Source organism: Arachis ipaensis, chromosome B5, assembly GCF_059453495.1.
Source record: "Arachis ipaensis isolate K30076 ecotype BB chromosome B5, ASM5945349v1, whole genome shotgun sequence".
Lineage (NCBI taxonomy): Eukaryota > Viridiplantae > Streptophyta > Magnoliopsida > Fabales > Fabaceae > Arachis > Arachis ipaensis.
In genome coordinates, this window is record NC_142440.1 from 150,840,614 (window position 1) to 150,854,808 (window position 14,195).

The window sequence follows — 14,195 nt, forward strand, 5'->3', positions numbered from 1 at the left end:
TTTAATTTGTACTTAATTTTTTTTTTTTAGACTTAGACTCGTTTTAATACTAAAAGTTTTATATTTATTTCAATAAAAAAAGCCGTCTCAATATTTTCGTCTAAGGTTTTTTTTTTTTTTTTTTTTCATATAATTGGCTCTTTGCTTTATCTAGGACATGTAATTAACACATGATAAATTTGGTATTGTGATATCTGATAGAGACTATGTGAACTGTGAATACATTGTAAGTTTGTAACTAATGAGATTCTAGGTCTGATTAAAAAAGAAAAAACATAAAATGGATATAAACATAATTATTTCTTGCTTTAAATAAAATCATTGTTATTATATGAAATATCATATATTTTATATATTCTTATATTACTATTTTAGATTTAAAAAAGAATAATTTGATGGACAAGCATCTTGTGTTAACGCAGAGTTTAAGAAGGAGTTATACTCAAAAGATGTAATGTACACGACTTAAATCCATAATCTTAAAGTCACACGGAGAAAACTCAAAACTCCCTTCCGTATTACTATTTTGATTTCGAAAAAGATAAATATATCAATAATTTAGATTTCTAAAAAGCTTATTCAGCAACAATAAATTTTACAAATACAATATAACCTGTATCTATCATGGACTAATTAAAAGAGAGTTTTGTGATATTAACATTAGCTGAATGCACATTCCTTCTTATTACTCTACTTAACTACTGAGTTTGAAAATTTCTAATTCTCTAACAGCGAAGAATTTTCTAAAACAACAACAGATTTAACATTGAATTTATAAAACAATGTAAAACACCAAATACAATTCATATTACAACAACATGAAACATTAAATACATTATTTTCCTCTATATTTTGTCAACCAACAGAATTAGGACTTGATGTCCTCACATTTTCTTGTGTTGACTCACTTTCCTTTTGGACATTAAACATAATCTAACAAGTTACCTTATACAACAACAGAACAAATCACCAAATCCTTAAATCATCTTCTGCTTGGCACAAATTTTCTTTCCTTTATGCTCTTGGCACCTTTTCCTTCCTTTAACCGGTACTCTCCTACAAGGTGAACCATCATACAATATGATTCCACATATATTGGTTTCACTACTACTCTCTTCAACTGGTTTTTTTGGAATGCCTTGTACATCATCATTGCTAACATTTTGGTCCATAAACTTATTGATTTCTGAAACCAAATTGCTCTTTGATTTTGGGGATACAAATGCTTTGGCAGGGGACACATTATTAATTCTCATTCCTTTGTGTTGAGGACACCTCTTTCTTCTTTCAGCTGGTGTATTTATACAGACAGAACCATCACCTAAAGCCACCCCACAAATTATAGCATCCTGCTGATTGGCAATGACGATATTTTTGACTTTCCTAGGCCTTGATTTGTTGAATTTGAACACCCTAGATAGGAAACTGTAGATGCCATCACTGTCTTCTTCTTCTTCATCTACTTTGATTCGGATACCGACTTGTTTTCGAGTGAAAGGTAGGAGCTCCCTGGCCATATTTGAGATTGTTCTTGTGCTGGAAGAAATCTTGTTTATCTTTTGAAGAATATCGTTCGGCCGCCGGCAACCATTACTGCTTATATTCCATGCATAATCAAATGTTTTGAGCAGCTGAGACTCTATTTTCTTGGCCTCTTCTTTATTGTTCATCTGTTCATCAAAACAGTAATAATCATTGTAGTTAAAAAGATTGCATTATTCAAATGTTAAAATGCTCTGTTAATCTTATAATTTCACCAAATTTATAACTAAGTCCTCATAGTTAAAAGCTTTCAAATAAATTCTTACATCGTTTTGAATTTTGTTTATAACTAAGTCCTCATAGTTAAAAGCTTTCAAATAAATTCTTATATCGTTTTGAATTTTGTAATTAAGTCTTTATTACGCCAAAAACGTTAGAGTTAATAGAATATTTTGAAGATGAGAGGACATTTAAGTATAGGGATTTAGCTCTTAAGTATGAGTATTTTTAATTTGAAAAAAAAAATATTCTATTAATTTTAACGTCTTTTGCATCATAAGAATCTAATTATAAAATTTAAAATGGTGTAGGGACTAAGAGAACCATTTAACCTTATTCAAACTTCTGTGTTGAATTTCTCATACGTGTTTTCATATTAATTGTAGATTTGTATCCCAATATTTGATAACTAAGAATTTTCATCTGAGACACTTGTGACTATGAATGTTCATGCTGATTAAACTATGAGATTGAGAACTATTGACCCTAAAATAATAATAAAAAAAAAAGAAACAAAGAAAGAGTCTTCCTTTTAGACATATTATCAAGCAACACATCGACATAGAACCAAAGACTTTAAGAATAGGAGAACCTAAGGATTGAAAAAGTTGAAATGAAATGTGTAAGAAAAGACTTACAGCAACCCATCTATAAACAATAGGGTATCCCTGTGAAAAAATCTCTTGAAACAATGGCCTCTTCTTTTGGAGAGAATCATAAATTGAGTATTCAAGAGAAGTTTTGGTGTGCAAATGAGATCCATCTCTGCCATAGCATTGCAACCTATCCCTTACATTATCAGTTTCTCCAAGGTAAGTCACAACTACACACTCAGGGGCAAGTTTGTAAATTTGCCTCCCCAAATCACTCCTTGATGACACAGCTATTCCAAGCTCATATACACCTGGACAAGCTTTTTCTGGCAGGTTATGGATCCTGTATCTTGCACATCCTTCTTTTCCCTTTGAATGATCTTCCCAATCGGAAGCACCAATTAAAATCTGCAACAATTCAGCAACAAAATTGATCAAATTCCTTTGAAGTAAGCAATTTTGTGTTTTGTAAATATGTAATATTATTGTATGAAGAACCTTCCATTTGGAGAAGATAGAATCATGTTTGGTGTGGCTGCATTCCTCCCTCTTGAGCCTTTTGAAGATGAAGGAGGAATGATGGTGATCCTGATTTGGCACTGCTACCATTTATTGAGCTGCGCCGTCATTCACTTCACTGCACTGATTTGTTTTTGATTTTGATGAGATATCATATGACCGTTGCTAACTAGTTAGTGCACATTTATATATATTTTATTTTATATTATTATATATGTTGTGTTTGTTATATCACCGAAATGCCCCTTCTTGGCACTCTACATTTGTTTGTATTAAATTACTGATATTCCCTCTTCATTCAACCTTTCAAGAGATACTGTTATTAAGCAAATGTTTAATGACTAAAAAAAAAATATTAGCAAAAAAATTTTAAAATTTATTCTTTGGTGTGGGACTAACTTCATGCAGTTAGCAATCTCCCCCACTTTCTAGTTTTGGGAAGGAATCAAACGAGAGAATATTAAATGAGAAGACATCACATCTAACTCAAAACCTTAAGATGTCAAGTTAATTTTAATGGATCTCTCATCTTATAAACTCCCCACTCTTTCTTGTTTTCTTTGATGTGGGACTAATTTCATGCACTCCTCACACTTGAATATTAACAGTACGAAGAACTCATCACTAATAAATGCTTTTCTGCTTCTTTGGTGAATCAAAGTGCGTGCTATAACGAAAACTTTTAGAAAATCAGAAATTTTTAACATCTATAAGCTGATTCATTTGCCTCCTAACTCATGGTTTCGAAAATTTAATTATTGTAGAAATGTATTAAAAAAAGAAGAGCTAGCGAAATTTAGTTGTGTATTCCAAACAGAAGATGACAATTGGATTCACCATAGGTCTAGTAAGCTATCAGGAGTTACTGTCCTAAATTTGAGTGATTTGATCGGTACATCCCTGACAAACATGAAAGAAAATTTGACGATACAAGATTTTTGAACTCAACCTGTTAGGTACCAGACAAATGACACAACAAAATATAGAAATGAAAAATTAGAAATTTGTATAAAATATGAAAACAATTGAATAACTTTCTTTGAGAATTACAACTTCTCTCTATCACAAGGAGACTACAAAACACTCTCTCTTGACAAAAGGAGAACACACTTCTCTCTATATATATAGAAGAAAACTACTCAAAGAAATATTATGTTATTCTCTTTGGATGACTTGATTTAAATGAATTAAAGAAAAACTCAATTTATAGGTGAGTCTCTTCGATATGAACCATCCGTCAATTAGAGGTATATAATTCTTCTCTTTTTTTAACCACTAAAATTCTAAGGTTATAAACTAAGATTGTTTATTACCTCTCATTTTATTTAGTTATTATTTATTTATATATTTTCTAAAATTAGCTTTACTAATTTTCACAATCTCCCACTTAAAGCTAATTTTGATAAATTTTCAAAATTCATGTTGCTCATGTATTCCATAGGCCGTATGAGGATCTACACCATTCAAACTTTTCTGTGTTGATTGGTTTTGTCATGGCATCTGCTAGGTTATCTTTAGTGTGAATCTTCTGCATATCAACACTTCCTTCTTCTACTACTTCCCGAACAAAGTGATATTGTACTCCAATGTGTTTTGTTCTTGAATGAAAGGCAGGATTCCTTGCAATGTGCAAGGCACTCTGACTATCACAATACACAGAAATCTTCTGTTGTTTGTGCCCGAGTTCTTCTATCAACCTTTGGATCCAAATAGCTTCCTTGCATGCTTGTGTAGCTGCCATATATTCAACTTCTGTAGTAGATAAAGCTACAACAGTCTGTAATTTAGATAGCCAGCTCACAGCTCCTCCTGCAAGTGTAAACACATAGCCTGTAGTAGATTTTCGTTTATCAAGATCACCTGCAAAGTCTGAGTCGACATATCCATTGACAATGAATTCTGATCCTCCAAAACATAATGCAACATTTGAGGTTCCTTTGATGTATCTCAAGATCCTCTTAACAACATTCCAATGCTCTTTACCCGGATCTGCCATAAATCGACTTACCACCGCAACTGCTTGAGCAATATCTGGCCTTGTACAGATCATGGCATACATAAGGCTTCCCACCGCTGATGCATACGGTACTCGAGACATTTTCATCCTCTCTGCTTCACTACTAGGGCACATACTTGAGGATAATTTGAAATTCATAGGAAGTGGGGTTGAAATTGGCTTACATTCTTGCATATTAAAGCGTTGCAAGATTTTCTTCAAATAATTCTTTTGCGATAGCCAAATCTTCCTATCTTTTTTGTCTCGGTGAATTTGCATCCTTAAAATCTTGTTTGCTGGTCCCAAGTCTTTCATATCAAACTCCCTAGCCAACTGTGCCTTCAATTCTTGGATTTGATCTTTGTTGGAACCTACCACCAATATGTCATCCACATACAACAGTAGAATGATGAAATCATTATCACCAGACCTCTTGTAATAAGTACAATGATCTGAACTAAGTCTGTTGTATCCAAGGCTAATAATGAACGAATCAAATCTCTTGTACCAACACCTTGGCGCCTGCTTTAGACCGTACAGAGATTTAGTTAACCTGCAAACCAAGTTTTCTTTTTCTTGTTCTTCAAAACCTTCTGGTTGGAGCATATATATCTTTTCTTCAAGTTCTCCATGAAGAAAAGCAGTCTTTACATCTAATTGCTCTAGATGTAAATCAAATGCAGCACACATAGCCAAAACTACTCTAATAGTAGTTAGTCTCACCACCGGAGAAAATATTTCATTGAAGTCAATACCTTCTTTCTGAGCATATCCCTTGACAACCAATCTTGCACGATATCATTCCACCTGATCATTACTATCTCGTTTGATCTTGTAAACCCATTTGTTACCAATGGCTTTCCGACCTGCTGGAAGTTCAACAAGTTTCCAGGTATGGTTTCTATGTAATGCCTCAATTTTTTTTTGCATTGTTGTCATTCACATAGAAGCGTCTGGAATGCGCATAGCCTCCATAAAAGTTGTTGGCTCTCCATCTTCTGTCAAAAGACAATATGCATCATGGTTTGTTAAAACATAATTTGAGTGCCATGATGGGGTTCTTCTTTGTCGAGTGGATCGACGAACTTCTATGTCATTGGCCTCTGCTTCTTGTTCTTCGTGCTGTGGTTCTACTTCAGAAAGATCATCTTCTCTACATTTTTCATCTATTTGAACAGTGGTTATCTCTTTAACAGTGCTGTCATTTTCTTGTTCCTTTTGCAATTCATCTTCTGCAAATATTACATCTCTACTGACAACTACCTTGCGGGCAGTGGGATCCCACAGGCGATACCCCTTAACTCCGTCAGTATAACCCAAGAATATACATTTTCTAGACTTTGGGTCTAGCTTTGTTCTTTCTTGGGAATTTTACATCACGTACACAGGACAACCAAATATATGTAAAGAAGAATAATTAGGTGGCTTACCTTGCCACATCTCCATTGGTGTCTTTAACCCAATTGCAGTTGATGGTGACCGATTTATCACATAACAGGCGGTTTTAACAGCTTCTGCCCAAAAAGACTTGGCTAAACCTGCAGTTTGCAACATAGCTCGTGCTCTTTCTAGGAGAGTCCTATTCATTCGCTCTGCTACACCATTTTGCTGAGGCGTATATGCAACTGTGAATTGTCGTTGAATACCTGCTTGCTTGCAAAATGTTAGAAAATCACCATCAACATATTCTCCTCCATTATTTGTCCTTAAACACTTGATCTTCTTTCCAGATTCAACTTCTAACTTTGCTTTGAACTCTTTGAACATCACAAACACGTCTGACTTTTTCTTAATCGGGTACACCCATAGCCTCCTAGAGTAATCGTCAATAAATGATACAAGATATTTTGCTCCTCCTAGGGACATCTCCGGCGATTCCCACACATCAGAATGAATCAACTCCAATATGTGCTTGCTCCGAGCAGTTGATCTACCAAATGTCAATCTATGTTATTTGCTTGTAATGCAGTACTTACAAAACGGTAAGTTTACCGATTTGAGCCCGGGAATAAGATTACAATCTACAAGAATCTTCAAGCCTCGTTCTGACATGTGGCCCAGTTTGCAATGCCATATCATCGTCATTTCTTCTTGGCTTGATGAAGCAACTGATTCCTCTGCCTCTTGCAAAGTATCTTCCACAAGCATGTATAGATTTGCTGCAATCTTTTCTGCTTTTATTACCACAAGAGCTCCTTTAACAACTTTCAAGATCCCACCTTCAATATGGGTCTTGCATCCAAGTTCATCCAATTGCCCAATCGACAACAAATTCTTCTTCAAGCCTTTCACGTGTCTTACCCCTTGAAGTGAACGAATAGAACCGTCAAACATTTTTATTTTGACAGTACCCATTCCAACAATTTCTAAGGCATGATCGTTTCCCATAAACACCGATCCTTCCGAGACAGGTTCATATGTACAAAACCAATCACGATGAGGAGTCATGTGCCATGTTGCTCCTGAATCAACAATCCAAACATCAGTGAGCTGCTTGCTGCCTTTAGAACCAATTGTTGTTTCGCCATACAGGATTTCTCCATCAATAGAGGTGCTCGCAACACATCCTTGAGAACTTGATCCTTCTGGAACCTTCTCTATACTCTTCTTATTCCAACAATCTTTCTTGAAGTGCCCTCTCTTACCACAATTGTAGCATTTGACCTGCTTCTTACTTTGTGACTTTGGTTTACTTTGACTCCCACTGGAACCACGCTCCATTGATCTTCCTCTTGTCATCAACAAAACCTCTGCTTGTTTTGAGCTTTCTAATCTATCTTCCTTATTCTTGTGCCTAGATTCTTCTTCAAGAACCGCAGCAGCCATGTCATCAAAAGAAAGATAATCAGTCAAAACATTATTAGTTAAGTTAATGATAAGCTGATCATATGAATCTGGTAGACTTTGAAGTAAGAGCTCTGCACGTTCATTTTCCGCTATGGTATATTCCAACGATGAGAGTTGGGAAAATAGCGTATTTAGATTGTTGATGTGATCCGTTGCCGATGTGGACTCACTCATTCGAAGAGTATAAAGTCTTCTCTTCAAGAATATCTTGTTGTGTAGTGACTTGACTTCATATAATTTGGTGAGAGCATCCCAAATTTTCTTTGTTGTCTTTTTCTCTGCTACACTTGATAAAACCGAGTCAGCTAGTGCCAAGTGTAAGTTTGCAACAGCATTGTTATCCATCTCCTTCCATTTTTCATCTGTAATTCCAGTGGGTCTTTCTTCAATTGCTGTCACGCAATTGTCTTTTCTCATAATAGCTTTTATCTTCAATTTCCATATGGAAAAATTACTCCCACTGAATTTTGGAATTTCATATTTTGCTGCCATTTTTTTTAGACGGTAACTCGCAGCGGAAAAAAAAATATTAATCAGCAACCTTTGGCTCTGATACCACTGTTAGGTACCAGACAAATGACACAGCAAAATATAGAGATGAAAAATTAGAAATTTGTATAAAATATGGAAACAATTGAATAACTTTCTTTGAGAATTACAACTTCTCTCTATCACAAGAAGACTACAAAACACTCTCTCTTGACAAAAGGAGAACACACTTCTCTCTCTATATATAGAAGAAAACTACTCAAAGAAATATTATGTTATTCTCTTTGGATGACTTGATTGAAATGAATTAAAAAAAAACTCAATTTATAGGTGAGTCTCTTCAATATGAACCATCTGTCAATTAGAGGTATATAATTCTTCTCTTTTTTCAACCACTAAAATTCTAAGGTTATAAACTAAGATTGTTTATTACCTCTCATTTTATTTAATTATTATTTATTTATATATTTTCTAAAATTAACTTTACTAATTTTCACACAAACACCGTACAAAATTGAAAGCTGCGTTTTGTGTTGATACAATGAAATGTAAATAGTGTGGACAACTAGTTGGCGAAAATTAAAACACGGGGTAACTCCATTACAAGAGAATGGTTAAAACACCTCTATTGCTCGGATTGCTCATAAATAACATAGCCTAGGACTTCATCCTTATTTCTTGTCTTTGGTTCTTTTGTTATGTTTTTTTTTTTCTTTTTGTCGTTTTTTATTGGGCTATGCTCAACAAAAAAATATTCAATTACATAAATATGTTATAATTAAATAATATTAATGATAAATAATATTTATCATTATACATAAGTGTTTGAAAATATTTAATTAAAATTTTATGGTAAAAAAGTGATATAATTTTATATTAGTTTAATTTTAATTTTATTTGTTGACTATATTGTATTTTATTATTGTCTCAGATAATATAATTTTTTTCATAGGATTTTTTCTTTGATATATATATATATATATATATATATATATATATATATATATATATATATATATATATATATATTCTTGAGTTAAGCTCTACTTTGGTCTCTGAGATTGCCGAGTTGCATTGAATTAGTTCTCGAGATTCCAATTGCACTAAATTAGTCCCTCAGATTCGAAAAAATGCACCACGTTAGTCCTTCCAATTTTTGTCACCGGAGCACTGACGTCGTCAGTGACGTAGCCAGTTCTTGCCACGCTGGACAGAATGAGACGAGGTCGTTTCTAATTTGGCGCTAAACACCTCTTTGAACAACGTCGTTTGTATGTGATGAGAAATAAAACGTTAGGCACCCTTTTTTTGTTTCTACTCTTCGTCTTCTACTTCTCCATCAGTGCAAAGAAGAAAATGTTTCTCTTCCATGAGTGACCCAAAGTAGCAACAGGTGGCTGCAATAGGATTTCTCGATACCATTGGAACACAACTTTCGCTGTGCAGTTGTCAGAAGAGTACGTTTGCCACTACAGGATCTTCTGTGTCGTCACTGAGGTTAGTGATGATGAAATTTTTTTTTTCAAATTTAATGGAATGCTGTGATGTGTGTTGATCATGGTTAAGTGTTTTGTATATTGTCAGTTCACAAGTTTTAAAGCTGATTTTGTGTTAGGATTTTGTTTTGATGTTTTGTGGGACTGTGTTTAGGGGTTTCTTTTTATGCTCTGTTCCAATGGTGGAAGAATCAGCACCCATCGAAGGCAATAAGCCCGCTGCCCTGACTGATAACACTTCACCACCCAACATCACAGAACCAACAAATTCTGATGAAGCTGTCTACGACAAAAAGAGACCAAGAGTTACAGTAAGATATCACTTCAATTCATCTCTACTATAGGAAAAAAGAAGTTTAATTGTGGTTGTTGTGTGATGGTTTTGATTTCAAATTGTTGGGATTTTCAATGGCCAAAGCAATTGAATGTCCCACTTGAGGTTGTTGATCCTTAGATTGCTGATATAATTGAGTTCGAAAAAGCTAGGCAATAGAAGGTAATTTATTTACATACATGTTATTGGTCATGAGACTCTTCATTTATGCAGCTACAATTGTTGTGTGCAATGTGATTGCAGAGACCATGGAACAACAAAATTATTTCTGTTTTAATCGTGGTTCTGTTCAAAATTACCGCATCTAGGGAGAACATTACATACGGATTGGAACTCACTTTTCTTCTTTGTGTTCGTTCACCTCTCAATAATTCAACAAACACAATAATATACAGTGGCTAGCATTTTGGATTTTATTATTGGACTCCTGCTTCTAGTCCAATTAAAAAATTGTTGCCTTTCTTCCTCAAGGTACATTGATATGGCAGAAAGACTATGTCAGAAGCGTGCCCTCGAGGCATTTAGGTTGGATTCAGCTAAATGGGGAGGCAACTGTACAATAACTATATTGGTATACCTTTTATTTGGCTTTGTTGATTGCACATTATTTCATCTTGTTGGTCATTGGCCTGTTGTTCTAATTGTTCTAAGCTTGCAGGTGGACATGATATATTCTTTGTGATTACCCTTTTTTTTTTATTTTTTTTCCCTTTCTTCTTCTACCACTTGAGGCACACGAGTTTTTGTTCAGAATTCAGAAGTAGCATTTAGGTTGAATTCTCTTGTAGACTTTTTGCTGGTTAAATTTCAAAATGAATGCTCATGAACTTTCTTGATATTCAGTAGATTATTTTAAAATATTTAGGTGTCAATTTTTCTCATATGTTATTACCCATAAACTACAGTGAACGTTCAGCCTCTATCTAGGTCTCTTTCAAATTTTCAAGTTTATACTACATTGCTAAAACCTCATGATAGAATCATGGCACTTGATCTTCCTCATGGTGGACATCTTTCTCATAGATACCAGGTATTTTCAATTTCCATCATCCACCATTTCCTGTGATAATGAAATCTATCAAGTTCATGGGTTATTGGTAATTTCTTTTGGCAATTTCTTCGAGGATTAGATAGAAATCACTTTGTAGTTATTCATAAAAATTTAATGCTTTTATTACATATCTATTTATGTATAATTCTTATTAGTTGAGACTTTGTTAGGGTTAGCCTCTATTGTGGACCACCGGAGAACAGGGCGGCAGCCACACCCATACCACTCTGGAACACTCGATGCTCTACTGGTTCCTCTGGAGATCCTTCTGTTTGATCGCAGGAAATTCTGGCTCCCACTTGCACTCATGATCCTAAACCCAAAAAGCTGCACAGTGAGGAAGAAGACGAAGAACCAGAAAAAGTGGGTAGAAGAAGAAGAGGAAGAAGTTAGAGCAGAAATCTTGGTTATAAAAGGGGACCAAGACTAAATTGGAGCTAATCAAATTTATTGCCATGTCATCTAATCGTTGCTGGGTCCAGCGTGGCAAGAACTGGCCACGTCACTGACGGCGTCAGTGCTCCGGTGACGGAAATTGGAAGAAGGACTAACGTGGTGCATTTTTACAAATCTGTGGGACTAATTTAGTGCAATTGGGATCTCGAGAACTAATTCAGTGCAACTCGCCAATCTCAGGACCAAAGTGGAGCTTAACTCATATATTCTTACAATTTTACTTATTTGTGGATATCTAAAATTTTTTTTATTTTTTTGTCCTAACTTTTAGATATTATATTTAGGGCAATTTATCTAAATAAATAAATTGGGTGAAAGCTTTACTCAAATACACAAAACAGAAATTCCTTACGTACATGTGCATTTTCACACTTCTATGTAAACCGTGGGAAGCTACCACAGTTTCTGATTTTAACATAAACCGTGGCAAGCTACCACAGATTATGGTGTTTGTGGTTTGTGTGTAAACCGTGGCAAGCTCCAACGGTTTACGAAGAGAGAAAGCTAAGCATAAACCATGGCAAGCTTCCACGGTTTATGAAGGAGGAATTTTTATCATAAACCATTTATTTTTAGACGTTTGATTGCATCAATGTGGTATCATTTAGACTGCGCATGATAATTGTGACAGAATACATGTATATAATAGAAGCTCAAACCGCTTAAACTATCAAATACATAGCAGATAATATATTAGACAATTCTCAAACCTTTTTAACTATTATTTCCTGTTACTTCATTATTGTGTCATGTCATGCACCCAACAAAACTAATCTAATGTAATCTAATCTTCACTCTCAAATCTCAATACTCACTGCTCAATACACAATAGTAAAACAATTTTGTTAACACATTCATCGTATTTTTTTTAAGTTTTGGATTATAAAATTAAAGTATCAATTATATGTATAAAATATATATTAAAATATAAAATATATATTAAAAATAAATAAAATAATATATATTTATACAAAAATATATAATAATTGATTTTATATATATATATATATATATATATATATATATATAAATTTTTTTTTGAAAAAATACAATATCAAATTTTTGAAATGTTAGACAATGAGTACAATAATTTTTAAGGAAATTTTTTGGTTTTTTAGGAGAAAAAAAATATTCTTCTTAAATTAACATTAGGTCTAATGAGGTTTCAAGAGTACTTGTCAGAGATCTAATGTTAATTTAAGAAGAATATTTTTTTTCTCCTAAAAAGCCAAAAAATTTCTTTAAAAGTTATTGTACTCATTGTCTAACATTTCAAAAATTTGATATTGTATTTTTTCAAAAAAAAAAACTTTATATATATATATATATAAAATCAATTATTATATATTTTTGTATAAATATATATTATTTTACTTATTTTTAATATATATTTTATATTTTAATATATATTTTATATATATAATTGATACTTTAATTTTATAATCCAAAACTTAAAAAAAATACGATAAATGTGTTAACAAAATTGTTTTACTATTGTGTATTGAGTAAGTATTGAGATTTGAGAGTGAAGATTAGATTACTTTAGATTAGTTTTGTTGGGTGCATGACATGACACAATAATGAAGTAACAGGAAATGATAGTTAAAAAAGTTTGAGAATTGTCTAATATATTATCTGCTATGTATTTGATAGTTTAAGCGGTTTGAGCTTCTATTATATACATGTATTCTGTCACAATTATCATGCGCAGTCTAAATGATACCACATTGATGCAATCAAACATCTAAAAATAAATGGTTTATGATAAAAATTCCTCCTTCATAAACCGTGGAAGCTTGCCATGGTTTATGCTTAGCTTTCTCTCTTCGTAAACCGTTGGAGCTTGCCACGATTTACACACAAACCACAAACACCATACGGTTTATGTTAAAATCAGAAACCGTGGTAGTTTTCCACGATTTACATAGAAGTGTGAAAATGCACATGTACGTAAAGAATTTCTATTTTGTGTATTTGAGTAAAGTTTTCATCCATTTTATTTATATGGGTAAATTGCCCTTATATTTATTTTTTATTAAATAAAATATTATTATTATCTTTAAAAATGATTTACTATTTTAATTAATTATATTTATTATTTTTACAAATATTTAAATAAATTAAATGTGAATTAATAGAATGTTAGGAGCTAATAATATATTACTAGCTCAACTATATTATTTACATATTAAATTAAGTTACTAAAATTAGCTATTATATATTTATATATGAATATATATGTTGTTTAATTTATTTTTAATATATATTTTAATATATATTATATATTAGTGATTGATTTTAATATATATAATTACTTGATAATTATGAACCTAATACTTTCAGGTTATAAAGGGTATTTATATACAACTTTTAAACAATGTATTTTTATACTTTTATGTCTCGTAATATATATATATATATATATATATATTTTCGATGACCAACGAGATACAATTTTATCATTTTCTACAAAATATTGAGGTGAATTTGAATCTCATATCTTTTTAATAAAGAAAATAAATTAATAATTTACCATTTAATAAAGTTCAAACAAGAACCTGACTCAAGGGTATATTAGTACTGCCCTAAAATGTTCATCGATGATTACATAAATTCATATAAAGTTATATCAAAATTATTTTTTTTAAACCCA

At 32.6% G+C, this 14,195-nt stretch overlaps 1 protein-coding gene across 1 annotated transcript; it reads right to left on the reverse strand.

Annotated features, from left to right (window-relative positions):
* Positions 1–739: 739 nt before the first annotated feature.
* On the reverse strand, positions 740–3,044 carry LOC107644483 (protein EFFECTOR OF TRANSCRIPTION 2). The gene is made up of 3 exons (XM_016348348.3): positions 2,853–3,044; positions 2,400–2,762; positions 740–1,670 (listed from the first exon to the last, which is right to left on the reverse strand). The coding sequence occupies exons 1-3, from the start codon at positions 2,961–2,963 to the stop codon at positions 978–980; spliced, it is 1,167 nt and encodes a 388-aa protein (XP_016203834.1). The 5' UTR covers positions 2,964–3,044; the 3' UTR covers positions 740–977.
* Between the last annotated feature and the right edge of the window lie 11,151 nt (positions 3,045–14,195).

Bases quoted from the DNA above. Each gene is read 5' to 3' on its own strand.
- LOC107644483 (XM_016348348.3), bottom strand. From the start codon at position 2,963: ATGGTAGCAGTGCCAAATCAGGATCACCATCATTCCTCCTTCATCTTC. The intron at 2,763-2,852 runs GTTCTTCATACA...GAATTGTTGCAG, and splicing joins CTATCTTCTCCAAATGGAAG to ATTTTAATTGGTGCTTCCGA. The intron at 1,671-2,399 runs GTAAGTCTTTTC...TTTGATGAACAG, and splicing joins TTGTTTATAGATGGGTTGCT to ATGAACAATAAAGAAGAGGC.